Source organism: Urocampus carinirostris, chromosome 6, assembly GCF_059441175.1.
Source record: "Urocampus carinirostris isolate Australia breed hairy pipefish chromosome 6, RoL_Ucar_1.0, whole genome shotgun sequence".
Classification (NCBI taxonomy): domain Eukaryota; kingdom Metazoa; phylum Chordata; class Actinopteri; order Syngnathiformes; family Syngnathidae; genus Urocampus; species Urocampus carinirostris.
The window spans coordinates 24,478,212-24,494,213 of record NC_142354.1 but is presented as its reverse complement, the minus strand read 5'-3'; the positions used below and the strand labels follow the sequence as shown (position 1 = coordinate 24,494,213).

At 38.6% G+C, this 16,002-nt stretch overlaps 1 protein-coding gene across 2 annotated transcripts in view; it reads right to left on the bottom strand.

Annotated features, from left to right (window-relative positions):
• The window catches only part of pfkfb4b (6-phosphofructo-2-kinase/fructose-2,6-biphosphatase 4b), a 24,437-nt gene extending 8,435 nt beyond the window's left edge, over nt 1-16,002 (bottom strand). Inside the window, exons 1-7 of one of the 2 annotated variants that reach the window (XM_088338391.1) lie at nt 15,839-16,002; nt 4,372-4,488; nt 4,156-4,252; nt 2,666-2,732; nt 2,512-2,586; nt 512-568; nt 306-427 (exon numbers count right to left, since the gene is read on the bottom strand). In XM_088338391.1, the coding sequence (XP_088194517.1) occupies nt 306-427; nt 512-568; nt 2,512-2,586; nt 2,666-2,732; nt 4,156-4,252; nt 4,372-4,488; nt 15,839-15,872 (569 nt within the window). In that variant the 5' untranslated portion in view covers nt 15,873-16,002. Of the gene's footprint in view, nt 1-305; nt 428-511; nt 569-2,511; nt 2,587-2,665; nt 2,733-4,155; nt 4,253-4,371; nt 4,489-6,321; nt 6,735-15,838 lie in introns of those variants that run through there. The other variant, XM_088338390.1, reaches the window with a different exon arrangement.

Here is a 16,002-nt window from a genome sequence, read left to right as displayed (position 1 = left end):
TATTTTTCACATGCTATCTAGCTAACAATTCTTAGCTATCAAGCTACTTTTTGGGCACTTTTCTAGCAAGCTATCTTCCTTTGTTTTCAGCTTCCTATCTGGCTATTTAGATGGCTTTAAACTCTTTTAGCTATTAATTTAACTCCCTATTAGTTTGTTAGCGGTTTTCCTTTTTAGCTAACTGTCAAGCTACCTTTTAGCTATTTGTATCTCATGTTTTTCTAAATCTTGGTCTCACAGTCTTAATTTGAGTTTTCTAATTGATTATTCTTTGTTCTGAATATAAAGCTAACACGCAAGCTCACCTGTCCAAAACTTCATCCAGCGGCTGGTAGGACGACTCGTAACACTTGATCCTATTCATAAAGTCCTCGATGGCCGCCTGAGTCTCGCAGTGGATGTAGTCCGGGTTGCCCAGCTTCACTTGCTAGCACACCCAGACAAAAAAAAAACACTCTGAAGATATTAACGGTGTTTTGACATGACCGTAGCCGCATAGACAAAAACCTACCACGATGTTTTGCGCGACGACGTCTGGGTCCTCGCACACCGACTCCACAAAGAACACCTGCGCGCACCCACAATGGCGTAATAGGGGCTTTCATCACAGCAACTTCCACATTACCATGCTTTTACTAGTTTTTATTTGTCTTAAGTGTCTTGGGCCAACTTCCATCCATCCATTATCTGCACCGCTTATCCTCAGTAGGGTCGCGGGGGGTGCTGGAGCCCATCCCAGCCATATTCGGGCAGTGGGCAGGGGAGACCCAGAACTGGTTGCCAGCCAGTCGCACACAGGGACAGACAACTCACTCGCTCATTAGCACCTAAGGAAATTTGGACCGGCCAATTAACCTAACATGTTTTTGGAATGTGGGAGGAAACCGGAGTGCCCGGAGGAAACCCACGCAAGCACGGGGAGAACATGCAAACTCCACACAGGAGATTTGATCTCATGACCTCAGAACTGTGCCGCACACACGCTAACCACTGCCACCACTGGGCCAACTTATCTGTCTGATTTCCAATCAGTTTAACTCCAAATAAGTAAATTCAAAGAATTTTGTATCCTCAGTGTCACTGAAAATGCGCCGATCACAGAGTCATGAAAGCAAAATATTTACATTTACTTTCGAGACAAACCATATATTTTGAGACAAAATGGAACCAAAAAAATATATCTTAGCCCCGAGCTCAGCAAGGAATCTGGCTCTGGAGGGGACAAAAATGATACACAAAACGTATAAAAACAAACCCAAAAAGGCGTGTGGCTGTGATTGCACAAAAGGAGTTTGCACAAAGTATTAACTCAAACGGGGGCAATAGTTTTGCAACACCTACTTTTCAAAAATCTATTTGTTGACACGATATAAATCTTGAATCAATTTGGTTTCTTTTCACGATTATGCAGCCCTTTCTCAAGGTTTCTTCATTTCCTCGCGCTGAGGTTATTGAGTTTTTCCTTGCCCTCATGTAGGTTTGAGATCAGGGGATGGTGTAATAATAGTCTGTAGTTTGCACAGCCCTTTGAGACTTCTTGTGATTAAGAGTTGTACAAACAAACATGGCTTGAATTGATTTGCTTTTAAAATTGTTCCACTATCATTGGTTTGTGAACTGTTCTATAGGTGTGGAGCAAAACCTGCGGTGCAGCAGCATTTCACCACTTTGGTCCTCATCTCTCAGGTCTGAGGGGACCCTTGACATTTTTAGAAGGAGGCCCATGAGTCAGACCCACTTTTTTTTTAATCAAGGTTTTAACTGATCATTTTTTATTTAGCTTGATTTGTTTAACTTCTAACCTTTTACTGTAATACACTTTAGTTTTTATCTCACATTTTTATGTACCGTATTTTCCGCACTATAAGGCGCACCGTGTTATAAGGCGCACCTTCAATGAATGATATATTTTAAAACTTTTTCCATACATAAGGCGCACCGCATTATAAGGCGCTATAAGTGCATGCTGCTTTAAGATCAGGTAATTGTGCAATTTTGTAATTGTAATCCTGTGCAGTCCTTTGAGACATTTTTGTGATTAAGGGCTATATAAACAAATGTGACTTGACTTGACTTGGCTACAGTAGAGGCTGTAGTTACGTTATGCAACCGTTAGATGGTGCCGCGCTAAAGGGAATGTCAACAAAACAGTCAGATAGGTCAGTCAATACTGGTGGTGTTTGGTTGAAAGGCTGAAAATCCTGAGGCCATCTGCTGCCGTCTCTATCAGTGTGTATAAGCCTCTCTCAGGTCCTTTTCCTTGCACGGTTAGTCTGTGCCTTGCCATAATCCTATTTTATTTCTACTACTATTTACGATTTATTGTATTTTAACCATTGTGTGTGTCTGTGTATTTGGCGTTTCAGGTTGTTGGGAGGGGATTTTATTGTCTTATCGTACGCTGAATGTTTTTATACAGCACTTTGAGTAGAAAATTGGCGCATGAAAAGTGCTTTACAAATAAATGTGATTCATCTCAAGATTAAGATGAAGATTCGATCATGCGCTCACCTTGAAAGAGTTTTGCTCGGCAAACTTGACGATGGCGCCCCGCCTTTCCCTCGTGGTGTTGGTGGCGTCGAATACCTAAAAAAAAAAAAACCGGAAAACCCGTCGTCAGATCCCAGTGTGGAAGATAGAGTGGGTCTAGCCTGTTAAAACTCACAGCAACTTGGCCTCCTTCCACAGTCAGGTACTGCCGGACATCGTTCAGTGCTGCCATTGCGCAGTGACTGAGTGAAGACAAGTCATTTGTAGAGAAAGGATTATTTTTTGGTTTCTTATACAGGTAACATCCGGCTTACGACTGGTAAAGGTTCTGAGCAATAGGTCATAAATCCATTACAATGGTGCCACGTGCTGACAGGGTGGTAGCTAGGCACTGAACTGAGTGTAGTGGTAAATTGATGTGCCGGATGGCTGCCAAAATACTTTTACGTGTTGCCAGGCTGCTACCCGCTGCTGTACTAAACATTGGATTAAAATATGAAATGAAAAAATGAAATGATCTGCATTTATATAGCGCTTTTCAAGTCAATGACTTCCCAAAGCGCTTTACAGTGTGCTTCACATTTCCCAATAGCGGCCTTGTATTGCAGCCATGTAAGGCGCTAACCTGCTTATTGGGGGTATTAGGGGTTCAGTGTCTTACCCAAGGACACTTCGACATGTAACACGGAGAAGCCGGGATTCGAACTGGGAACCCTTGATCCCAAGACGAGCGCTCTACCTCCTGAGCTACTGCCGCCCCGAAAATATGAGAATCTGCTGGAAAAAATGAGCATCTGCTGGCCGTTAAGCAGATCAGATATTACACAGGGTCTTTGTAGGTTTGGCTCCGCCAAGAACAATCCTTAAATTAAACTATCTTGCCAATTTAGATGCTACGCTTGGCCACCATATCTCATTCTCCATCTTGTATCCACGTGCCATGTCTGCATGCTCCCCATGCTCCCAATTGTGTTTGAGAGAGACATCTAATTTCATTGTGATTTAGTGTGTTTTATTGCCTTTTTTTGCCGTTGATAACAATAAGTTCCAGGAAAGTTGCATGTGTTTTATTGCCTTTTTTGCCAATGGATGTAAATCTTCTCATCTCATCTCATTAGCTGCACCGCTTATCCTCAGTAGGGTCGCAGGGGTGCTGGAGCCCATCCCAGCAATCATTGGGCAGTGGGCAGGGGACACCCTGAACTGGTCGCCAGCCAATCGCAGGGCGATGTAAATCTTGTTTGCCTATTTATTCTGATAGTCTTTTATCTTTTTTTTTCTTTTTGCAGACAATGTTTCACCACGTTGATATCAGCGACAATAAAGACAATTCTATTTTATTCTGTAAGGCAAAGTGGAAAATAGTGACAACAATGGAGTAGGAGGAATCATTGAGAAATACAAAAATGGTCTATGAGTGTCTGCTATCGAAGCGGTGCTTCAAGGACCAGTAAATGGTTTAAAATACATTTATTTTTAGAAACGGTGTATTCATCTTTACTCAAGACACATTTATAAAATTATTGATATTTAAGTACATGTTTTATTCATATTTTTTGCATGTATTTATTTTACTATGTGGCTATTTTAAAGCAGTTTTAAGGGGTAGGCTTATATGTGATGTAGGCTTATATGCAGGTACAGTATATTTTTTGGGTAACCTACCGTCTAATTTTTAAGCCTTCTTCGTTATCTGGACTGAAAAACTCAAACGATTTGTAGATCTTCACACGCTCCCGGCGATACTCGCCCACGTTGAATTCTGTCATACGAAAAATCAAACAATGTAATCAAATCAAGAAAAGATGAATGAATTGAAAAATGAATGCATTCATTAAAAAATAGATGTCACGGATGATGCAGCACAGGGCGGTTCGCTACCTTTTGTGGGCACACCGATCCAGTTTAAGTATCGGGTCAGCTTCTTGGAGATGTAAGTCTTCCCACGTGCTGGGAGTCCTACCGTCACGATGAGGGTCGGGCAGTTGGTCATGCATACTGTGAATACATTTTAGGTTTTGCACACTTGATCCATTTTCAGTAGGAATGCATTGAAATGTACAGCAATGCTCTCTTTGTGTTTAACCTCTAGGCTCTTTCAATATTTTTTCATAACCCAACTGAAATATTTTTTTCAGCCAAGTCCTTCACTTCGAATCTTTGTGTGCCGAACTCCAAAAATAAAATGAAAAAAATGCTGGCCATGTAGCACTTTTTTTAGGAAAGAATGTTTCTTTTTTTTTAACTAGGTATAATTTTTGTATTTGTATGTTACCCTTTATCCATCCATTATCTGCACCGCTTATCCTCAGTAGGGTCGCGGGGGTGCTGGAGCCCATCCCAGCTATCTTCGGGCAGTGGGCAGGGGACACGCTGAACTGGTTACCAGCCGGTCACAGGGCACACAGAGACAGACAAGTCACTCGCTCACACCTAGGGACTACTCAAACCGGCCAATAAACCTGAGATCCATGGGGTTTTTTTGGAATGTGGGAGGAAACCGGAGAACGCGCAAACTCCACACAGGAGCTTTGATCTCATGACCTCAGAACTGTGCCGCAATTGAAATTGTTATTTTACCATATTTAAACTCACACTCCTATTAAAATGAACAATTTTACTATTTTTGAATATATTTTAACATTGTTTTTCCAGTAAAATAATAATGATTAAAGTAAATGTTTTGTTAGTAAAATAAACTATAATCACATTATTTTACTTATCCTATTTATCAGTTGTCTTATTTCACAAAATATTCTTACTTCTTGTAGTAAAATAAAACAGACTTTTACACTTTTACACATTTTTTATTAGAAAACAAATCAAATATATAGTAAAATAAGGATAATAATATTTAAAATAAAACTTAAAGAAAAAGTGAGTAATCATATGTAATATTATTTTTGTGGTAGCTGCATTTGCTCCTTTTTCTCATAAAAATGTTGCACTCCTTTTCAGTTGTATTATTTTAACTTTAAAATTGCAAATGAAAATATAGGAACATTAAAATAATTGTATTTCAAATAAATGTTTTTTTTAGTAAAAAAAATAGGTCTTTGAAGTGTTTTTCTGCATTTCTCACTTTTTTTCTAGTACAATAAAACAATAATTTTAAGTGGGAAAAATTGTATATATATTTATCATAAAATAACATGAATACATGACATGTGTAAAGTCATTTGATTGTTTTGAAATCATTTTACAAAAAAAGTAGCAAAAACAAGTTTTATTATTATTATTTTTTTATATATTTTTCTCACATTTTCCCTGATAAAATACATATTAGATTCAAGTGTTCTTTTTACCCTACTAGAAACACAAAAAAATAATATTTCAAATGAATGTTTTAACTATATAAAAAAAATAAGGGGGAAAGGACATAAAATTTGTATTAGATTATCTTGAACTTATTTTACATGAAAAGTAAGCAAGATAAGGAAACAAATCTTAAAACAGAACATTGTAAGCTTATAAGATTCTTATACTTTTCGCACATTCTATGTGGAAGGGATAAAGTGCACTTTTGAAGCCTTTTGGACATTTGAGATCCAATTTTCTACAAGGACAGAGTTATAACACTATTAAATACATTTGCGTTGCATCTAGTCGAGAGTAAACTCCAAACTACTGATGCTGCATCGCAGCACGCACGAAAGCATAACACGACTCAGCGAAAACAAAATGGGACGCTACGAGAGAGCCATCCAGAGGGAGGGAGACCAGTTTGCAAATGCGTTTGGAAAACAACCCGATGAAAAAACACATGACCAGGTGAAAAGATCCATTAAAAAGGCAAAACGTGTTGAAGCGCCTCGTTGCAGCGCACCTTACCGCGTCTCTGCGCGATGTGGCTGCACCTCCTCGGCAACCAGATCTTCTTCAGCGGGTTTTGAGTGAGCTCCCTCGGGCAGGGATCCAAAACATAATCCTCGTTCTCTAACATCATCTGAACTCTCCGCAAAGACAAGAAAATGAACTCAAACTCCAGGGAGGACGTGTCATATCAACCGAGGAACAGCAGGTTGTCGCTACCGTAATGACGGAAAGAGTAAGCGCAACAAGAAGTCGAACGCACGGGGTAAAAAAGTATCCTACTTCTTTAACGTGTCAATAAAAACTTCGATCGGTTGCTTTTAACTGTATCACTCTTTTAAACGACACAAATCCCTTCAAAATGTTGCAAAAGTAGTTATCGTAAAGCGACAGGTTCCAAACAAGAAGCGCAATGAGAAAAACAAGTCTCGAAAAACAAGCTTCACACGCGCAGCACGTGTACAGCGAGTGTAAGCGACGGTCTTGACCAATCACAGAGCCAAGCGGAAGCTCTGCAGCCAATGAGAGCGGCGGAGCGCCACAACAACAAGCTCGTGCCATGCAGGTGGCGAATGCAGATAAAAACAATCATTTTTACACGTTAATTGGGTAGAATAACTGCTAATTGCACCCCCCCCCCGTATTATATACGTTTTATACGTATCTTTGCACAGCAATAATGCACGTTAAACATAACCAACAGCACATGCAGCAACAGCTTTCAACAGACTTCATTAATTAAAACAGTAGCTAGTCCTCTCCATTCCAGACGCCTTTTTCCCCACGAGCGATTGCTCAAACATGGATTCTGTGTTGTTGACTTTACATTTGTGGAGTATTTATAAGATTAAAACTATTGTTATTTTATCTTTCATTTGAATTTTTAAGTGTGTTTAAGGGATGTGTTTCTCTTTTTTTTGGGGGGGGGGGTGGAAATGATAATTCTTGTATTTTGTAGTTTATCCGTTTTGCACTGAAGTCAAAAGACATGAATTGACATTTTGTTGTGTCTTGCCAGGGTTCCAGTTGCTTGACTTGAAAGTCGCTTAGTATAAAAAGGTTTCATTTTAAACAAGTTTAAAGTTCACTGGATTGGGGAAAAATGCTAATATAGTTCATGCATAATATTACATTATTGTTAATTTACTGGTCAAAGGGACCACACCAAAACTGTGTCTTTTCTTGTTTAGTTCTTGCTTTATTTTTTTACAATTTTTCCTGCTTTTTTCTTTAAATTTCGTTTTCCTTCTTTTGTTTCTTGTTTTCTTAGTTTTTATTCTTCTTTTGTATTCCATTTTCGGTTTTTAATTTAAATGTTCTTCTTTTGTTTCCTTTTCCCTAGCTTTTTATTTTTTTCTTACTTTCTTCTCTTTTGCCCCCTTTTCTTTTCATTTTGCTTACTTTAGCTTTTTACTTGATTTTTCTTGCCTTTCCCTTTTCTTATTAATTTCCCCTTTTTTGTTTCCTTTTTCCGAACGTGTTACCTATTTTTCTTGTTTTATTGGAATCGTCTTCTTCTTTATCTTATTTTCTCTTCTTTCCATTGTTTTTTTGAAGCATTTCCTCCCCTTTTTAAGCCATGTTGTGCATAATGTGACATTACAATTTGTATTACTGTATAAGGACTGAAGTAACAAAAACAATCTGAAGTGCTGCTTGGGAGCTGAAAGAGTTGGCTGCCCAGACTGCCGTCAGTACTAAATCCACTTTTCTTTGGATGGGAAGAGCGTGTCCGTGGGTGGGCACTGCCCGCCCCTCTGGTAAATCCCCTTGCCAAACAGTAAAGTATCCCCCTACGTATAATGAGTTTTCACAAATTATCTTTGTTGTGTTGGTAAGGTTTAGCTTAATAATGAGAGTTGCAATCATTAACAAAAAGAGTAATACACTGGGGTTGACAGATATGGAATAAGTCGCATATTAAATAATATGAGAGGATAAAATAAATACTTTAGCAGAAATTATGATGTCATTGAACAAATTTGTGATACAATGTGCTTTATTTAACTTATCATAAACACCACTGGTTTACAATCTCATTAGAAAAACGAAGCTGTTAAGAGTTGAAATTTTTTTTAACTTATTTTTTTTACTTTTCCTAGATTAGTCCCAACCGTAAAAACAATGAAATGGATTTTATTCATTCATTCATTTCCATGTGGGCTTTAGAAAAAAGTACTAAAAAGGTCCTTTAAATTAGGACGACATGAGGGTTAAGCTCTATATTTAAAATAAAACGGGTAACGGGAGAAAATAAGGTTAAATTGTGCAATGTGTAGATAGAATCTACCTAAAATTTACTCAATAATCTTCAATTAAAATACATTTTAGCTTCATGCCTCGAAATTAATTTAAAAAACGCTGTTTTTGCAAAATGATGATTCGTAAAATGATTGCAACCGTGTAATGTAGTGATACGTAACCTCCGCTAGGTGTCGCTTTTTACCGCTTTTCGCTATGTATTTAACAGACCCACAAATGTGTACCTAAATAAAGTGCAATTTACATTTAGAATTTGACATTGACATGACATTTCTTTAAATGCATTACATTTGTTTTTAAAAAGTCAGTAACAGACGTCTGGTTTTCACCCTGTATTTTAAACCAGATAAGACAATATAAATATCTTGATCCCTTGCCGTAGTTATTTTAATTACAGACTGCACATGCATATATTACTATTATCAGGCATACAAAGCTTTTTGCGCAAAGTGAGTAAAACTAATATGATACGATTATAAATTAAGGGTTCATAAGCTACAGTATTGGCACAGTGGTTGAGTGGTTAGTGCATCCATGGCACACTCCTGAGGTCATGGGATCAAATTTGGCTACCAACCTTCCTGTGCGGAGTTTGCATGTTCTCCCCTTGCTTGCATGGGTTTACTTCGGGCACTCTGGTTTCCTCCCACATTCTAAAAGTATGCTTGTCAGGTTAATTGTCCAGTCCAAATTGTCCCTAGGTGCGAATGAGCAGGTGAGTTGTATGTCTCTGTGTGCCCTGCGACTGGCAACCAGTTTAGGGTGTTCCCTGCCCGAGGACAGCTGAGATGGGCTCCAGGACCCCCGCGACCACACTGATGATAAGCGGTGCAGGTAATGGATGGATGGAAGCTACAGTATTTTGTCTCAATGTGTTTTTTGTTTGATTTGTGTTTTCCTAAAAGCTAAATATAACGCTTATCAAACTATTCAAATAGGATTAAATGCACAAGCAATTCAGGAAAAAGTACATTGTCAGAGAATGAGTGTGAGGAGCTGAGTAAACCAAGGTGGCCCGCTCAAGTTCACCCGAGGACATATTCACTGGTGCACCGATTTTAACAGACAAGCTCTGTGATCGTTTTCCGGCTACCACTTTGCTATTGGACGGATGTACCTACGTGCAACAACTAATAATTCCATTGACAACTAATCAATTATCAAATTAATCATCAAATATTTAAATACATTTTTGATTATTTATAATCCTTATTTTATTACAAAGTCTCAAAATTTCAGTTTTATTGCAGTAAATAGGATCAATTGTATAGAAAATGTCTCTATTTGTGTAATATTTGATCACTCACTGACACTCTTGTCTAATGCGGACGAAAACCAGAGCAACTGCAAGCAACAAAACGGCAGACAAACATGACATAAGTAGAGGCTCCACTATGAAAACAAAATACACATTTCTTGACCTATGATTTTTTTTATAGAAATAATGTTTATATGATAGTTGATTTTCCTTTGCCTGATATTCAAATCAATGTTTTTTTTTGGTTTTTTTTACTGATTGAAAGGTTTTGAACCACTAGGAGCCACTAAATATTATACACTGTCTCTTATGTTTCCAAAATTGTGATTTTTGGAGTTTATATAGAGTGAATAGATGAAAGGTAATTATTTCCTTTAATTTGGAGAATAATGCCAATTTTTCTTTTTTTCATTCTTGTGCAAACTAGTAACTGAAACCTATTTAATCTATGACTCATTTGATGTTAAATCTTCAATTTTGGAAAAGAGGGCCTGAAATTAAAAAAAGTCTTTGTCCATCTATTGGGTTTAATGTGTATAGACTCACAATCATTTAAGGGGAGGTGTACTCATGAGCACCTCATGGTCGTAAAAAATATATAATTAATGAAAAAAAATATTGGTTTGAGTGAAAAGCAAAAAAACATGAACAATCATAATCATACATTTTTTAAATACTTTTGGCTCGAGAAATTTGCATTGATTTTACATAAATTTAGCCTCACTTAAAGGGAGTTGACATAATTGTCTGTTATCCTGCTGCTACTAGCACTCATATGCAAAATTTAAAAAATGAAATCCTTGCAAGACTACACAAAAAAAACCGAGAAGACAAATTGTGTGGTTTGGTCACTTAGTCTCTGCAATTTGTATTACTGTGCTTTTTAGCACTCATTTTCAGTTGCATGACACAAAACAGTGACACCTAGTGGTCAAATAATACAAACTGTCCCTTCGAATTAGTGGGCAGCCTGTAGCCCATTAAAAATACCAGGTGGTTCTAAAAATAGCTCACCAGTCATCACTGTTGTGATTGTTATGATTTTCTAGGAAATTTGAATTCTAACTTGCATGAAAAATCATTAAAATGATCAGTGTCTTTAAATAGCACACAAGTTGTTTTAAAATTCTTGTTAATGTGCCCTTTAATTTATATATGTAAATCACTTACTGCCCTTATACAAAACAGATCTTTGGGTGGATGACTGTGCATCTTATAACCCAACTTTCTAGTAATTTCAACCTGGTAATAACATAAATATAACATGTTGGTGATAGGAATAAGTGGAGAGGTGTTGTAAAATGATAGTGGGATGTTTAGAAGTGTTCTAAGGGATGGGCAGGGCACCTGTATGATGCAGCAGGGGTAAACCAGTGAAAGCTTTTCTCTAAATGGACCGTAGCGGTCAAGGGTCCTTGTCCCTTCCCGACAAAACAGGGACCTTGTCGCAGTGAAACGCACCTTCTCGCCGCCAAGGACCCTCCCCTCACCCCCAAGACAGGGAACAGAAGCGGCCTAGGGACCCTTTACTCGCCGCAAGGACAGGAAAAAGAAGCTGCCAAGTGACCCTCCCTTTACCGCCAGGACAGGATACAGAAGCAACCGGGGACCTTCTCCTTGCTGTCCCCCACAGATCGGTTCATTACTACCATCCAATCATAACACTGTCACATATTTAGGTTTGATTTTTGTTTCTGGTTTGAGCATTTTGCAAGTTGTCTTAAGATCTGGTTTATTTCCCCTTGTTGCTGTTTTTTAATAAATGCAATCCTTTTGTTGAGCACATCTGCCTGCATTTTGGACGCAACTCCGTGAATATAGCAGCAAATCAGTAGCAAAAAAATAAAACTCTCACCATTTTAAAAAGGTTGGCGACAGCTGCTTTAAATATTTCAATAATCGGGCAAACCACTGAAAAGGGAATAAGTAAAACATAGTCTGTTTCCGGGGCAGCACGGCAGCTCAGTGGCTAGCACGTGTACGGCACAGTTCTGAGGTCATGGGATCAAACCTTCCTGTGTGGAGTTTGCATGTTCTCCCCTTGCTTGCGTGGGTTTCCTCCACTCTTGTTTCTTCCCAAATTCCCAAAACATGCATGTCAGATAAATTGGCCGGTCGAAATTGACCCTTGGTGCGAATAAGTGAGTTTTCTGTCCCTGTGTGCCCTACGGCTTGCTGGCAACCAGTTCAGGGTGTCCCCTACCCACTGCCCGAAGATAGCTGGGATGGGCTTCAGCACCCCCGCAACCCTACTGGGAATAAGTGATGCAGATAATGGATGTATGGATAGTCTGTTTCCAAGTGAGGTGATTGTCAAATGCATATAAAGAGCTTACTCAAAAACACCCCAAAAATGGGGACGAAAATAAATTGCACAGTAAAACAATTTAGTAAAAGGGGAAAGGGCAAAAAAATTGCTTTATGCTTTATTTAGTTTATGCTGGGATATTGGGGGATTCTATTGAGCCACATATGCCCAATTTAGCTCACGTCTCCACATGTAAAAGCTGCCCATGCAGCGACACAGTTCTCGAGTGCGCATGCGCAGGCTGCAGCCTATAAAGAGATTCGGAGCGAGAGTGAACTTTCCCCCAGATCCTGCACAGACTCCACCAGGGAGGGAGGGAGCGAGAAAGCGAATGTGATGGATTTTGTGTGTTTTTGGAATTATTAAGCAAAACCATTAACATATCGCCAATAAAAACATGACCAGATAAAAAAGACGAGCTGTAAGCATGGGCTCTGACACCCAGTTTGAATTCTACAACCAGCACATTGCACAAATGTCACAAAACAGGCCGGATGCCTTTACTCTCATCCATTGCCATAACGCTGGCATACCTAGCAATCCATACGGGCAAGATTAAGGTCAAAAGAGCGGTGACACCTCCTTACGTCCTGTCAGGTTGGCAATACATATGTCCTTGGAACAACAATTATGAATATCAAATCAAGAGGCAACTCCCTCATTCATGACCGCAGCGGTCATTTGTTTTTGCAGAAGTCCCTGAAGCCAAAATGAATTACACAACGCGCCAACAGGCGGTTTGTATTATAACAGTGTCATTGATTTCGACTGCTTTCACATGGAAAGAAGCCAACGAGACTTTTTTTCCTCGATGCATGTTTGAAAGCATGGGTCATCAATATGGTAACTGAGGGAACCAGTTAACCCCCTAAAGAACACATGTGGACAGGTTCCAAATACAGCTCGTCTTAAAATGTTAACAATGGAAAAGATTAATAGAAGGTGTTTTGTATTGTTGGCATCTGCTTTCTACCAGGTATAAAAATGCTGATAAACCACCCTAAATAAGCACGCAAAACTGAAAAACATATCTTGTTTTCGTAGGGAATTTTTGTTGCTGCTAATTGTTATTGCACGACTTTTCATTGCACTATGGTCACGATGCACTATTTTTTCATTGCGCTCTCATAATATTATTATATTATATTCATCCTGACACCGTATTTTAACTAATTTTCTCTTCAATTTACAATGGACTGCCGTGTCTAATCTCGTTGCATACAATATTTCACTACGTTGTCTTTAAGGGCAATGAAGACGATTCAATTAAAATCATTAACAGGATCAATGTCTTTACACGTGCGATCAATTCTTATAATTGACTCCTAATGCATCTTTTTAAACTATGATTTAATTGTCCAGCGCTCTTTTTTGGGGGGGGGAGAAGATACTTTTGTGGTTGTATGAGCCTATTTAAACCCAACTCCTAGCAAATACAAAACAGTAATAACATATAAACAAGACAGTAATACTGTGAAAACAGTGTTTATTAAGGAATGCATGATGAAACTGGTAGACCTTTAGCCAAATAGAGTGGTGTCCAGACCAGGGACCAAGGGTCATTTACAGCCTGACAACCATATTTCAATAGTCCAAAATTTAGACTAATATTCGTCACATTTTTCTTAAAAATTCTGTTTTGATGCACTTTTAATTCGACAAAGATCCAAAATACATGTTTTTTTGTTTTGTTTTTTCAATAAAACCATCCAATAGATTGCTATAATGATTTCTGTTTAAAAATAATTGGAAACAAACGTTTACCAAGTCATTAAAAAACATTGTTTGGTGTTAACTTGTAGATTACTTCTGCAATACTCAGTAACAAAGAAGGAGCTGTTAGCTTCGGTGATTTCTGGTTAAAGAAATGCATACACCAGCTAACATTAAACAGGAAAGGTTCACATACTGCCTAAAAACGGATCACACTCATATGACACAAAATCACAACAAATGATAACTTGCATTTAGCCTAACACAAGAATTAGCAACACAACATGCAAACGCAGCACACGTAAAGCCAGAATTGAGATTCCGACTCACAACTTTTCGACCTCTTGAAAGTTGACACCCGACTTAGGACTCTTTTAAGGGAACCTAAACCTTCACCTGTCTTGAAACCTTAACTTGAAACTTGAAACCTGATTCACACCTTTTTACTTGTCAGACATGTTTTATTCCAAATCCAAAACAATCAAATCCCCATTGAGGAACGTTGCAATATTGCCCCTATTTATTCATGATTATGTACTTTCTTTATTCATAACTTCATTTATTTAGTTGTAATTATGTAACTTAAGTTGTGTTTTATTTAATAATACCATCTTACTTCTTTGAGTAGAATACATAGTAAGACAGGAAACATCAATTCCAGTTCATAAGAGGTCTAAACAGGCACATTCCTGAGATGATCACAATAACTTAAAATTCAGTTTCCGTCCGTTTTAACAAAATACAATTGATTTCCTCGTTAAGGGATGAGCGGGGTGAGAAAAACATCCCCCAAAGATGGCATGGTGGTAATGGGTAGAATAGTGCTCTATTCAACTGTGTGTTTTCCTTGGAATAGATTTTTAATTATCTTAAGGTCTGTTATTGAACAAGAACAATGTAAAAACATGTCAGTTTTCGCACAAGTGAATTCCTGCAGCCATGTTCTATTACAGCGGTGGCGAACAAGTTTGCCACAAAGAGCCGAAATTTTTAACTGTAAGAGTCAAAGAGCCTCACCACGCACTGACCTGCCATGACAGACAGACACACAAACACACACAATCAAAAACATATTATTTCCCATAACACACTCCTCTCCTTACAATACAACAAGTATTGTTCTTGTGTTGATTTCAAGCAAAGTGTCCACCTTCAATACACACCAAAAACTAAACATGAAACAAGGCAAAGAGTATATAGAAAATATGATGAGGCAAAGAGCCGCATTCTTATTGCCGCGTGTTCGCCATCCCTGGTTTATTAGTTCATTTGTTCCCACTCAAGTCAAGTTTATTTGTAAAGCCCTTAATCACAAGGAGTATCAAAGGGATGCACATACCACAGATTATTGCAAACTATAGACTACTATTACACTGTCCCCTGATCTTAAACCTACATGAGGGCATGGAAAAACTCAAAAATCTGCCAGAATATATTCTGTAATAAAACCTTTGAATGGATTAATCATCTGTTTTGAACCTCTATCTGGAAACACGCAAAAGCCATTCATCAACAGGAACATTTGTAGTTCTTTAGGACTCATACAGAGGATTTGTGTTCTTGACCAGGAACTGTCAGATGCTCTCCACTCTCAGAGTATTCTTTTTTACCTTGAAATGTTTGACGATGAAACTTTTCCCACCCAACTCCCATTACGATTGCAATTAAGAATAGAGGGGGTCGAGTTTACCGTTATAATGATAATGATATAAGTAAGCAGTTAAGGAAGCTTCTCCATAACACCATCTCTTGCTTCCTTGCAAGCCAATTCTGTTTAAAACGAATAAATAGAGGACATTGTTCCACACAGTACCAAAGTGTATGTTCATTAAACGCAGTCCAAAATATGAAAAATTGACTGTGTGTTTTTCTCCTCGACATCCGGAAACGAGCCTACGTGACACACTTGTTTACTTCAGTCGCGCTGCTAGCCAAAGTAGCCTCGCGCAACAAAATAACTCTTCTAAACGCAACGGAAAAAAGCTTCGGCTTACCGGCACGGTTTCTCGGGTGGCAGGAGCCCCTCATTGCGGAGTTGAGCGTCCTACTTTCACGCGATGGAGGCGAGAAGAGGCGAGGAGGACGACCTCAGTTCGCGGGAGAGGCGCGTCTCTCTTTCGGCCAGCGATGAATGAAGAGAACGCCCGTGCGTGCGCGC